Here is a 14,840-nt window from a genome sequence, read left to right on the forward strand (position 1 = left end):
GCAGAGCTTTTTTTAGATGTTATAGTAATAAAATAATGACTTGGATTGCATTATTGAGGAGTTTGGTGATAAAACGAGTGATCAGGAGATGATTGATCGGTATGTACGACTATTATTATTATTATTATTTATTTCTTTGCATATGTGAAAGCTATAGCGAATGAAAGGGTAGGGCGGGGCTGGAGATGCCTAGTGAGTGCTTTGTTGATATGCAGGGCCTTTTAAACCCGTATGACTGGGGAAAAAAATACTTTTAAACAGCGCATCTAAAATTAACTGCGCGTGTGAAAATAAATTGGACCTGACGCGCCTGACACACACTTAATAAATGGACTGCAAAGGGTTAATTGCACTCAGGTGGACTCCATTCAACTAATTATGTGACTTCTAAAGACAATTGGTTGCACCAGAGCTTATTTAGGTGTGTCATAGCAAAGGGGGTGAATACTTATGCAATCAATTATTTTCTGTTTTATATTTGTAATTAATTTAGAACAATTTGTAGATTTTATTTTTCACTTCGACATTATGGACTTTTTTGTGTTCAGTGGCAAAAACTCCTAATTAAATCCATTTTGATTCCATGTTGTAACACAATAAAATGTGGAAAAGTCCAAGAGGGTGAATACTTTTGAGAGCCACTGTACATGATAGGAAACAAAAATGAAAACATGATTCCATTTCTGATTTCTGTGAGTTGTATGAGAGCCTATATATAATGTTTTTGTTTAAACATACCATTTCTCCTTTTAACCAAATAATTATCATCTTGACTCTTAAAACAACTGTTTTGAAAAAGCTGTAGGTATCACATTTTTTGCCAATTCCTCTGGACCCTGTGTAAGAAAATACAGCCATAACACTAGCATTTAAACTAATATCTTAAATGGCCACTGTTTAACTTTTCTGGGTTTTGCAGCTAACAATGCCTTGATACTGTACTTTGTCTGTTTGCTTTGTTATAATAAACATTAAGTGTTCTGTAACTAACACATTTTCTTTAAACAAAAAAAAAAAGAATTTTCTACCTTTTCATTTGTATATAACCTGTTAATTGAAATTTCTGTACAGTCTTTTATAATAAATCATTCTCCTATATATGTTTGTTACTGTGGTAATTAAGACACAGGCAGAACATTCATTAAAAAATATTGGCTTTATGTAAATTTGATTACACTGTTAAGGAATTAAGGCCTTTTGTTATAACTGTGAATTTATAACATGTACACCATGTCAATGTCAACAGACCAGAACAATGATGCCCACACTGGTCTTGCAATTTGGACGGTTTGTATAGAACAATGTAAACAAGTCCACACAAAACCAGCACCCGATTTCCTTGATTTTAAGAAGCCCACGTGTTCTGTCCGGAGTAATGAGGTTAGCAGAAGTGTCTCTGGGTAATAAAAGTGCAGGTTTGTAATTCAGAGATGTTTCTTCAGTCCTGGGTGAATATATTTACAAACCGCCTCTACTCCATTACTGTGGACAAACCACTGTTGGTTCCGCAGGCATCGTCCAGAGAAATAGCTGCCTTGGACAGAGGAGTTTGAGATGTTACTTGTCACGAATCAGAATGATTTCTGTGAGTTGTATGAGAGCCTCCCTCTCTGGGGAAGGAGACAGCTTGCTGATCTGTCGGATAGCTTCTTGGCAATAACGCTGGGCGAGGTAGTTTGTTTGTTGGACACCATTGCTCTATAGGAATTGGGGAGAAAGAGATGCAACATTTTAATACTGCTGCTGTATGTAAGAAAAAAATAATACAGTACATCCAAAGACCTCTCCTGTTCATTTTTGGTTGGTAACGAGTATGCAACTCCAGTCCTGGAGTTGTGTGCCATTACAAGTTTAAGAGATAAAATAGGATAAGCTGTGCAGGTCCATATGTGAGAAGTACAACAGGTCCTTTTTTTTTAACTGGTAGGTTGTTCCATGCATTTTATAACCCTCTGTATAAAAATAAAAGTGCTTCCTACTTTCTGTTCTAAACTCACTTTTACTCTGCTTCCATTTATGCCCCTCTGTTCTTCTCTCCTGTGCTGAACTTGATGTAGTGTCTTGGGGTTAACCATGTATGATTTTAAAGACTTCAATCAAGTCCCCTCTTAATTAAATCTCTTCAGCCTAGAAAATGATGTCATGAAGTCCTGGGATCAGCTTAGTTGTCCTTCTCTCTACTTTTGAGTGCAATGTCTTTTTTTGTAGTGAGGTGACCAAAATTGCAGACAGTAGTCTAGGTGGGGTCTAATTAGGATGAATCTTAGCATAGCTTCTCTAGACTTGTATTCCATGCTTTTTGCAATATTGCTTAACATTATATGTGCTTTAATTGTCTCACCACATTGGTGAGATACTTTTAATGATGACTCCACTATAACCCAGAGTTCTTTTTCAAAGTCTTTGTCCCCTATTTTCATCCCGTTCATTGTATACTCATAACATGGACTATAACACCCAATGTACAACACTTCACCTTTTTGTAACATTAAAATGAATTTGCCACAAGTGTGCTCAGGTACAGAGAACGTCCAAATCCCTTTGAATTAGCTGGCTTGCGGTTTGAGAGTCCACTTCTCCCCCACGTTTGTTACATTTGCAGATGATAGCAATCTTGCAATGTGTATTGGTAACACTTTAGTTTAGGTGTCTGTTAGAAGTGATTATAATCAACGGCAAGTGTAGAATAGCAGTATTGCAAAAGCAAAGCAGCCCTATACAATTGGTGAGACAGACACAGACTATATTCATTATAACTGATATAAGCATTAGCAACAAAAAAAGACAAACATGTATAAGTGTCTTATTTCTTGGTCCAAGTCATATAAATGAGGAACAGTAAGGGTCCAAGTACAGACCCCTGGTGTACCCCACTAAGCACAACCCCAAGCCAATTTTACACCTTTCACAATCACCCTTCGCTTTGTTTATTTAAAACAGTTCTGTATCCAATTGCATGTCCTCCCGTCTATTCCTGCTGGTCTGAATTTATGTATCTCTGTGTTTATTATATCTACTGGTTTAACCTTATTTTAATTAACCTGGTACAAAAAATTGAAAGTATTCAAATATTTACTGTGTTTTATTTTAGCATTACAGTGGTATAAAATTAGTATTAACTTATGCTGGGTTTAACCAACAAACCATCCCTTTTAGGTTTTAACTTTCAGCATATGCACATTCCTGGTCCTTTTACAAACTCTACTCAACAATAAGACTACATTTACTTTACACAAATAATACAAAAAATAAAAATTCTACCCCCAAATGATCACACGAAATACAGCCCTTCTAACTCTAGTGAATGTACACAAATATGTCAAGTAAAAAACAGCCCTAGACTAGAATTGATATTGCATACCCCAGTGTAATAGGGTCTTTATGGAGACTCCAAAACAGACTTCTTTACACATGTTCTTACCTGCAGTACATATTGCCAAGCACGCTCCACATCTCCTGCTGAACTGAACCTTCTCATTATCATTTCATGGAGCTCTGGAAACTTTATAAAAAATTAAATAAGTAAGTTTACACAAAATCTCATCTATTTTAGTCCATGTTCCCCAATTTCTCCTTTCCTGTTTGCACAACTATTATACATGAATGCATATGTTTATTTAAAAAGGTTACAAATCCATGTTTGGAGTGACTCATCTTCAGCATTTTACTCAGTATTTGTTTATCCAGCCATTGTTGGTTTTCCTGACACAAGTATGAAACAAGTTGTTTTGTTTGTTTAATTGGAGAGATCCTAAAAGCCTATTTTGCTTGGTTCTCTTATGCTAGATACCATTCTACTTTAATCTCTAAATTAATTTACCACAACAACATACTTACAAAAAGATACTTGTACACACATTACATTATATATTATACACACACACACACACACACACACACACATACAGTGCCTTGCATAAGTATTCACCCCCCTTGGACTTTTCCACATTTTGTAGTGTTACAACCTGGAATTAAAATGGATTTAATTGGGATTTTTACCATTTGATTTACACAACATACTTAACACTTTAAAGGTGCAAAATATTTTTTAATGCGACAAAAAAGTTAAACAAAAAAAAGACATTTGTTAGTTGCATAAGTATTCACCCCGAGTCAATACTTGGTAGAAGCACCTTTGGCAGCAATTAGAGCTGTGAGTCTTTTTGGGTAAGTCTCTACCAGCTTTGCACATCTGGATCCTGCAATCTTTGCCCATTCTTCTTGGCAAAATTGCTCAAGCTCTGTCAAGTTGGATGGGGACCGTTGGTGAACAGCAATTTTCAAGTCTTGCCACAGATTCTCAATCGGATTGAGGTCTGGGCTTTGACTGGGCCATTCTAAGACATTCAGGTTCTTGTTTTTAAACCACTCCAGTGTAGCTTTGGCTGTGTGTTTAGGGTCATTGTCCTTCTGGAAGGTGAACCTCCGCCCCAGTCCCAGGTCTCTTGCAGACTGAAACAGGTTTTCCTCTAGAATTTCCCTGTATTTGGCTCCATCCATCTTGCCCTCAATCCTGACCAGTTTCCCAGTCACTGCTGATGAAAAGCATCCCCATAACATGATGCTACCACCACCATGCTTCAACGTGGGGATGGTGTTCTCAGGGTGATGAGCAGTGTTGGCTTTGCGCCACACATAGCGTGTTGCGCTAAGGCCAAAAAGTTCAATTTTAGTCTCATCAGACCAGAGAACCTTTTCCACATGTTTGCTGTGTCTCCCACATGCTTTTTGGCAAAATCCAAACGGGATTTGATATGGGTTTTTTTCAGCAATGGCTTTCTTCTCGCCACGCTTCCATAAAGCCCAGCTTTGTGGAGCGTCCGGGTTATAGTTGTCCCATGGACGGTTTCTCCCATCTCAGCTGTGGATCTCTCCAGCTCCTTCAGAGTTACCATTGGCCTCTTGGTTGCTTCTCTGACTAATGCCCTCCTTACCTGGTTACTGAGTTTTGGTGGATGGCCTTCTCTAGGCAGAGTCGCGGTTGTGCCATATTCTTTCAATTTTTTAATAATGGATTTAACGGTGCTCCGGGGGATGTTCAAAGTTTGGAATATTTTTTTTATAACCGAACCCTGATTGGTGCTTCTCCAGAACTATAATCCCGGACTTGTTTTGATAGCTCCTTGGTCTTCATGATGCTGTTTGTTTAGATATGCTCTCTAACAAACTCTGGGGACTTCCAGAAACAGGTGTATTTAATCTGAGATCATGTGACACTTTAATTGCATACAGGTGGACTCCATTCAACTAATTATGTGACTTCTGAAGGCAATTGGTTGGACCAGAGCTTATTTAGGGGTGTCACAGCAAAGGGGGTGAATACTTATGCAATCAAGACTTTTCAGTTTTTTATTTGTAAATAATTTTGAAAAATATGTAGATTTTTTTCCCCACTTCGACATTATGGACTATTTTGTGTAGATCAGTGACAAAAAATCCTAATTAAATCCATTTTAATTCCAGGTTGTAACACTACAAAATGTGGAAAAGTCCAAGGGGGGTGAATACTTATGCAAGGCACTGTACATACATATAGTGGTTTGCAGAAGTATTCACCCCCAAAGTTCACGTTTTTTTGGCACCTGAGCGTACTCCACGACACTTCCAAATTAGACTTTACATGTAGAATCTACACAAACTGCATATAGAATACAAATAAGTAAGATTTACAGAGAAAAACAGGTTAATCTCAGTTGCATAAGTATTCAGCCCCTTTGCTACTGCAGCCCTAAATCAGCTCAGGTACAAATGATTTGTTTGAAAGGTCACAAAGTTAGTGAAATGGGTTCAGCCTGTGTGTACTCCAAGTGGTTTAACTTGTAGATAATTTCCCTCAGGTATATAAAAGACTTTCAAGCTGCAACTCACATAGTGATCCAACAAAGCAACCATGAAGACCAAGGTGCTTTCGAAACAAGTCAGGGATAAAGTGATAGAGAGGCACAGAGCAGGAGGGTGCCGATTATACCTCTCAGCACAGTGAAGTCCATCATTAAGAAGTGGAAGATGCATCATACCACCCAGACAGTACCCAGAGCAGGTCGCCCTCCCAAACTGAGCAGCCGGGCAAGCAGGAAACTGTTGGCTTCAGAGTGACATCCCAAACCAATGACCTTGAGAGATCTGCAAAGTTCTGTGTCTGAGATGGGGAGTCAGTGTTCACACATCAACAATAAGCTGGTCCCTACACAAAGCTGGCCTGTATAGACGGGTGGCAAGAAAGAAGCCAAAATTTATGGCGAGACGTGAAGATTGCAGTCCATCGACGATCTCCAACAAACTTATCAGAACTGGAGCAATTTTCCCATGAAGAATGGGCAAGAATTTCACCATCCTACTGTGTAAAGCTAGTAGAGACCTATCCAAAAAGACTCATAGCAGTAATCGCTGCAAAAGGTGTTTCTGCTAAGTACTGACTTAAGGGGTTGAATACTTATGCAACCAGTAAATTTCATTTTGTACATTTTCTTTGCAAGTTTTGCTGACATTTAACCTCCTCCTCATATAACAGTGTTCAGTTTAACCACTACAGCTTTGAATAAAAAAAAAAGTTCATTTGAAAAACAGTGCATACATTATTTGTAATTTAGCAAAATGTGACATTATTGGTAGGGGGTGAATACTTCTGCAAACCACTGTAATATAATTACTTAGAAAATCAGAAAGAGAACCTTTAGAATACATTCGGTTTATAGATTATATTTTTGAGGTTTGGACACATGGAGAAGAGTCTCTTTTCCAGTTTCATAAAATGGCAAATGAAATACACAGTAATATTAAGGTGGACCTTCGATGGACAAGGAAAGAAATAGAATTTTTAGATACCACAGTAAAACTTGAAGGTGGTTCAATGGAGACTGACCTCTTCTGTAAACCAACTGACATGCACCAGTATTTACACATGTCCTCTGCACATTCGATACACACTAAAAGGGAAATCCCAAAGAGTCTAGGAATAAGAATACGAAGAATATGCTCTAAAGAAAGTGACTATGTAAAACAAAGAAATGTATTAAAAACAAATCTTAAAAAAAGAGACAGTTAAGAAAAGTGGATAAACTAAAAAGAGATGATCTACTAGATTATAAAAATAGAGATAAAAAGGTCAAAAGAGTCCCATTAGTAATGACTTACTCTAAACTTTTGCCCAATATTTCTAAGATAGTTTGGAAACACTTGCGGATTCTACATAATTCAGAAAAATTAAAAAAAGTATTTAAGGCCCCAGTTGTAGCATTCAAAAGAGAAGCTAATTTAGTTCACAGTAAACATAAAAGAATAATTGACAAAATAGGTTCTACGAACATGTGCACCACTAAATGTAAAGTGTGTAAATACATAGACAAAAGTAAAAATATAATTAAACATAAGAACCCCACATATCCACTAAAAACTAATACCTACTGTAAAAATAGCAATGTCGTTTATGGAATAGCCTGTGAAAAATGTGATTAAATCAAATATGTTGGAGAGACTGGAACTACTTTATATAAAAGAATTCAGAACCACCTTTCATTAATTAGAAATAAAAAAATGAATGAACCAATCGTACAGCACTTCACCAGTCAAGGACATGACATAAATGATGTAAAGTTTGTAGTATTAGAACAGCTCAAATTAGACAATGCGACATATAGAAGAATAAAAGAAAGTCAATGGATAAATAGACTGAACACGATTATGCCAGCGGGACCCAACAGAAAAGAATGAACTAATTAACTTCAATAAATATATAACATTTAAATAAATAAACAAAATTCATTCAAAAGTTGTGCATGCTGATGCGCTGGGGAGGCCAAATCAAGACTGATTAGAGTCAGCATTGCATGATATAATAAAAATATAAGTTTATATAAAGTAGTGTTAATTAGAATTAATACAGATTCAAAGATAGAAGTAAAAATGATGTCACAATATATAGAACACCATTACATCATGTAAGATTAAATCATGGATTTGAATGTAAACAACAACAAGTAGTTGTCATGCCGTCAAAAACCTATAAATACCTCCAATGTTTTGATTCAAACACAGGCTCCCTTGAGAAAGATATGTACAACATATTGAAACATTGGGCAGCTGGCTCTTTGAGCTAAAATATATATATATATTATTATTATTATTATACACACACAGACATATATACACATATATACACACACACACAAAATATACTTTGAGATTTTTTTGTTGTAGCTTACCTGCTGACAAGCAAATAAGACTGGTCCTGTGGCTAAACCAAGCCGGAGATCTGCAGCCGAAGGCTTTCCCAGTTGATTTGCACAAGATGTAAAATCCAACACGTCATCTACCAGCTGGAATATAAAGCATGGTTTGAAAACTTTCAGTTACTGACAGACACAATACCAGACAACGACCTCAGTCAGAAGGGTCATAGAAACCTGATACATGGCAGAAGTTTGCAGTCAGTAATGTACGTGGAATGGAGTATTTAAAGCATAAATACTTTGACCAGCAAAAGCAATTGTGTCAGGAGTGGTCACTTACAGTAGAAACTAATGACCCTTTGCTGAGCCATCACCCACGGAGGAATGTTTTTCAGCAAAGCAGATATCGTAATAAAGACTCCGAATTAAAAGTTACATTTTCCAAAATAACATCAGCTGATTTCACTGTAAACTGCTAAAAAAAAACCCAAAAAACAAATTGCTTTTAGAGGAGTACCCTATTATATGCATTATTATATTGTAACTCCTAATTCTACTACTTGTGCATTCACCGAGAGCCTGCTGAATGGACTCATTACCTGGAATGCGATTCCTACATTCCTTCCATACTGAAAAGCAATCTCATGGACCTGTGGGTCAGAGCTTACAAGAAGAGACACCTTTCAACAAAAACAAAACAGAGAGAGAGAATCAACTGGCAGTATGTAAACGGGACTTTAAATGTTTAGAATTTTTTTGTTACTTTACAAAAAGTCTCTAATGTTGACAAGACAGAACGTACATACTGCTTTACAACTGTTTGCTATAAGACTGGCAGTCTTCTTAAAGGTTTTGTCGAGGTAGTGTTTAAATCGCTCGTTCTCGGTCTCCTTTGAACCCAGCTGCATGAATTCCCCTAAAAAGTAAAACGGTACTGTGGGTATAAGATATTACTGGTAGGTGCAAAAAAAAAAAAAAAAAAGTAACAATAAAAGTAATTCCTTACCCCGTACTAAATCTTCGATGACCTGAGATAAGACTGATACCACAGTGTTGTTGCCAATACGGCCCAGTGCCAGAGATGCCACAGAGAGGATAAAATCTCCTGCAAGTATGGCCTGTGAAACAAATAGCGCTATTAAAACCTTAAACAGTTTTTGAGATGATTCCTAATTTTCCAAAACACTGTTAAGCCCAGGACAGATGGGCGGCGCGGCATGCGAGACATTTTGTCGCCTGTATCGCTGCCATTGCTTTCATGTGGTGTTGGACAGATCTGCGCGGGACGATACCGCTAGTCCCGTGGCGACGCTGAGCGGTACCGCTCAAATCGAATCCAGAGCGATTTTCTTCTGGCTGGCATGCCGTACCGTCGGTGGATTAACCAATCACAGCCAAGTGCTGACAACACGTGCTTGCCAGGAAAGATCATGAATGAAACTGTTGTCTACGGAGGTGTCCAAGCACCCTGAAGTGTTTGATCCCTCCCATATTTCATAAAAGGACAGGCAAGTCAGGATTTTATACATCGCCCCTGATAAGCATCAACATTTATTTTAAGAAACAGCAAGTACGAGAGTATGTAATGAAAAGTTAACATTGTTTTGTTTTTTTTAAGCTTTAGCTTAATGTAAAGTAGCTTCACCTTTCTTTCACCCCAGACTTCATTCACAGTGGTTTTCCCTCTCCGGGTGTCAGAGCCATCGATTACATCGTCATGAACGAGGCTTGCAGTGTGAATCATTTCTGAGATCATAGCTATTGAGCGCTGGCCCGGAAGCAGCTCTCTTGGGGTAATCAAAAAAAAAAACACAGTTGTCAAATCATATTACTTACTGTAGTGCAGCATGATAGTACGTCTGACAAGAAGGACCTTATTCTTTATTGCACTACCATGTGACTTGGACAATAATCAACAATTATTTCAATAGCTCACCAAGTAGAATTGCTGCAAATAACAATGAGCTGCTGGATTTTCTTCAGGACAGTTAAATTGCAGTTTAAGCACTGCAGCAGTATTCTACAGATCATGAGAAATAGTAACCCAACAGTGGGCTGTGACACTAAAACATTAAGTTTATTTTAACATTAATGCATGTGGGCAGCAGTGTGGAGTAGTGGTTAGGGCTCTGGACTGGTGACCAGAGGGTCGTGGGTTCAATCCCAGGTGGGGGACACTGCTGCTGTACCCTTGAGCAAGGTACTTTACCTAGATTGCTCCAGTAAAAACCCAACTGTATAAATGGGTAATTGTATGTAAAAATGTGATATCTTGTAACAATTGTAAGTCGCCCTGGATAAGGACGTCTGCGAAGAAATAAATAATAATAATAATAATAATGTGCAATTGACATACGCATATACAGGACGTTTAACACCACATTATCCAGTTAAAGCAACACGTACAAAGACAGCCATGTCACAAGTAGATGCACATCTAGTCAACTTTGCTCTGAAACCCAAGTAACACACCCTGCCCCACGGCAAAATGAGGAGTGCAGAAACTGACAGGCATGGATGGATAGCAAGCATGTGGAAACTAAGCTCAGGACAGCCTACCTGTCTCTCTTGCTGTGAAGATTGCATGCACGAGCCATTAGCACCACAATCATTGGTCGGAAGGCTTTTCCTTTTCCGTCAAAGTAATAATCACACAGAGTTTTCAGTTCCGTTTTGGAAACAAACAGCTCCTGAAAATCAAAATGAAAGTTAGCCATTTCCAAAGGAGTTTTTTAAGTATGCTCCGACAAATGTTAATATTGTGTATAACCATAGGATAAAAACTGTTGAACACTCAAATGCTTACCTTTTTAATGTCCTCATAGAGATTCTTCAAGTCTTTTTGAACAAGTTTAAAGGGCACCTTCAGTTGTTCATCACTATTCACATTGCTGCAGCAACATCTAGTTTGCATAGTGTGAAACAATCTGAAGCTATTCCTACAAAGAGAGAAAGTGTTACATACATAAATAAATGACACATCAACAGCTCCAAACATTCCCCATAATTCACTCTGAGTAGGGATGTTAAAATTCAGTTAAATCTCCTAAACGTTGAAACTTAAAGGATCAGTCAGTTTAAAAAAACAATACATTAACATATTTGGAATCTTTGTAACCAATCAGAAAAAAATAATCCTAGAAACTCTTATAGTTTTTCATTGTGGTGCTTACGATAATTTTGGTTTATTTTATATTATTTTCTAATAATACTTGAGGTAAGGATATTATTTTAAATGAAAGTGTATACATGCTTTTATTAGCACAGAAAATGGTACATTAAATCAGAAACTATTTAAAATATGTTAAAGGAAACATACCTCCACAAAGGGTTAGGTTTCTTGGTAAAAGCTACAGCCTATAATGAAAAAGAGAATGAATGAGTTATTGTGGCCAGTTGCTGACCCTTCCAGTTTCAATAGAAACAATCAAAAAGCTTTAAAATATTATATATATATATATATATACACACACACACACACACAGAGTGGTGCTTCACAGTTAAAGGTTAGCACGCTGTTGTGGTGTTGAGTAGTGCAAACATCTTACTAATGTGTCAGTAACACCACCACCACCACCACCACCACCACCACCCCCCCCCCATAGGTCACAGACATAACATAAGAAAGTTTACAAACGAGAGGAGGCCATTCGGCCCATCTTGCTCGTTTGGTTGTTAGAAACTTATTGTTCCCAGAATCTCATCAAGCAGCTTCTTGAAGGATCCCAGGGTGTCAGCTTCAACAACATTACTGGGGAGTTGGTTCCAGACCCTCACAATTATCTGTGTGAAAAAAATGCCTCCTATTTTCTGTTCTGCATGCCCCTTTATCTAATCGCCATTTGTTTCTTTTTTCGGGTCAAAAAAGTCCCCTGGGTTGACATTGTCTATACCTTTTAGGATTTTGAATGCTTGAATCAGATCACCGCGTAGTCTTCTTTGTTCAAGACTGAATAGATTCAATTCTTTTAGCCTGTCTGCATACGACATGCCTTTTAAACCCGGGATCATTCTGGTTGCTCTTCTTTGCACTCTTTCTAGAGCAGCAATATCCTTTTTGTAACGAGGTGACCAGAACTGAACACAATATTCTAGGTGAAGTCTTACTAATGCATTGTAAAGTTTTAACATTACTTCCCTTGATTTATATTCAACACTTCTCACAATATATCCGAGCATCTTGTTGGCCTTTTTTATAGCTTCCCAACACTGTCTAGATGAAGACATTTCTGAGTCAACATAAACTCCTATGTCTTTTTCTTAGATTCCTTATTCAATTTCAGTATCTCCCATGTGATATTTATAATGCACATTTTTATTGCCTGCATGCAGTACCTTACACTTTTCTCTATTAAATGTCATTTACCATGTGTCTGCCCAGTTCTGAATGCTGTCTAGATCATTTTGAATGACATTTGCTGCTGAAACAGTGTTTGCCACTCCCCCTATTTTTGTGTCGTCTGCAAATATAACAAGTTTGCTTACTATACCAGAATCTAAATCATTAATGTAGATTAGGAATAGTAGAGGACCTAATACTGATCCCTGTGGTACACCACTGGTTACTTGCTCCATTCTGAGATTTCTCCTCTAATCAGTGCTTTCTGTTTTCTACATGTTAATCACTCCCTAATCCATGTGCATGCATTTCCTTGAATCCCTACTGCGTTCAGTTTGAGAATTAATCTTTTATGCGGGACTTTGTCAAAAGCTTTCTGGAAATCTAAATAAACCATGTCGTATGCTTTGCAATTATCCATTGTCAAACAGGTTAGTTAGACACGATCTCCCTTTCCTAAAACCATGCTGACTGTCTCCCAGGATATTGTTACCATATAGGTAATTTTCCATTTTGGATCTTATTATAGTTTCCATAAGTTTACATATAATAGAAGTCAGGCTTATTGGTCTATAGTTACCTGGTTCGGTTTTGTCTCCCTTTTTGTGGATCGGTATTATGTTTGCAATTTTCCACTCTGTCGGTACAACCCCTGTGTCAAGAGACTGTTGCATGATCTTGGTTAGCGGTTTGTAAATAACTTCTTTCATTTCTTTGAGTACTATTGGGAGGATCTCATCCAGCCCAGGGGATTTGTTTATTTTAAGAGCTCCTAGTTCCTTTTAACACTTCTGCCTGTGTTATGCTAAAGTTATTTAAAACTGGATAGGAACAGGTCGACATGTGGGGCATGTTGTCTGTGTCCTCCTTTGTGAAAAACCTGTGAAAAGTAATCATTTAATATATTTGCTATTTTTTTTTCTTCGTCTATGATTTTGCCACTTGTGTCTCTTAGACATTTAACCTCCTCGTTGAATGTTCTCTTGCTGTTATAATAGTGGAAAAACATTTTGGAATTGGTTTTAGCCCTCTTGGTAATGTTCATTTCTATCTCTCTCTTGGCCTTTCTAACTTCCTTTTTGACTTGTGTTTGCAGTTCCAAGTACTCTTTCTGTGTACTTTGTTTTTGGTCCCTTTTAAACTCTCTGTAAAGTGCCTTTGTTCACTGAATATGTCAGGAAAAGATGCATTCGAAAACAAAAATAATAATAAATGTATCTGTAGCGTCATCATCAACCAGTGATTTAAAAAAAGCTCAAAATCACAGAGTGCTTGAAATAGGTCAAGTTATGAAAAATGGATATCATATGCTCGCCATATCATTAGTACAACGCTGTGACTCTGTACCTGCCGTTACCGGTGAGTATCCCATGAAATTCATGGCCCTGTTTGTTGTGCGCATGCGCTAAACAATCTTTCGCTTGTCACAACACGTGCTCAGCTCATTTAATCAAAGCGGGTTCACGGCGATTTTGAATCTTCTGCGGATACGCGCAGAGATTGCCATTCATGTTAAGCTTCAGCGAACTCCATAAACTTTTAATGATTCAGCAAAAATAAACAACGTAACATATAAAAGAAGGTTTTTTGTTTTTTTTAAGTTGAAATGTAATATCTACGTTTTCTAAATAAACAGCACCTGTAAACACTGCGTTGCCCATAATGTGACATATTAAGAAAACAAGGGAAACCGTATGGGGAACTTCCCCGGTACAGTTGATCATAACAAGCACAGCATATAAAATGTTAATTTAAACTTGTATTCTACCAATCCTACAAAATAAAACGACGATGACTATGTTTCGTCTGCTTAATTCCGTTCTTCAGTTAATAATACTGTACCTTTGTCACGCTAACAATTTCAGTGTGACACTGACAGGTTGACCTTCTCAAAAGTACAGCGGGATGTAAACCATACACCAGCCTAGTGTGCCACTCTGATTAATGTATTGTCAAATGATGCAACACTATAATATATATATTTCCATACCGCGATGTGATCAATTATCTCTATTTTGTATCAACTACGCTAACTGTACTCTTTCATTGACCTTCTCACGTTTGGTAAGTCTGTTGAGGCAGGAGTCGCCCTACCTCGCTTCCAGTGCTACTAGGGCTGCCCAGGATGGCCGCAGTGCCCGTCCTCCTAATCGACCCACCCGTGATGGCTAGTGTCCTTTGTTGGGTGCGACACAGGTTGTTTATTAATGTCACCCCGTGATTGCCAACCATCCACCAGCTACACTGCCTCCACGGCAACGCCATGTTCTCCGTGCACACCACCCAGACACCAACCTTTCACCAGGAAACGGAACAGCCCCAATAACAGAAAG

General features: G+C 37.8%; 1 protein-coding gene across 1 annotated transcript; it reads right to left on the reverse strand.

The window, feature by feature from the left end:
- Window positions 1-1,141: 1,141 nt before the first annotated feature.
- On the reverse strand, window positions 1,142-14,837 carry LOC117394644 (all trans-polyprenyl-diphosphate synthase PDSS1-like). The gene is made up of 11 exons (XM_033993016.3): window positions 14,602-14,837; window positions 11,488-11,525; window positions 10,975-11,107; window positions 10,728-10,858; window positions 9,814-9,955; window positions 9,175-9,286; window positions 8,975-9,084; window positions 8,768-8,848; window positions 8,202-8,315; window positions 3,422-3,502; window positions 1,142-1,698 (listed from the first exon to the last, which is right to left on the reverse strand). Exons 1-11 carry the CDS (start codon window positions 14,770-14,772, stop codon window positions 1,558-1,560), a joined length of 1,254 nt encoding a protein of 417 aa, XP_033848907.3. The 5' UTR covers window positions 14,773-14,837; the 3' UTR covers window positions 1,142-1,557.
- Between the last annotated feature and the right edge of the window lie 3 nt (window positions 14,838-14,840).

The sequence above is a fragment of the Acipenser ruthenus genome, chromosome 3 (genome assembly GCF_902713425.1).
Source record: "Acipenser ruthenus chromosome 3, fAciRut3.2 maternal haplotype, whole genome shotgun sequence".
Taxonomy (NCBI): Eukaryota; Metazoa; Chordata; class Actinopteri; order Acipenseriformes; family Acipenseridae; genus Acipenser; species Acipenser ruthenus.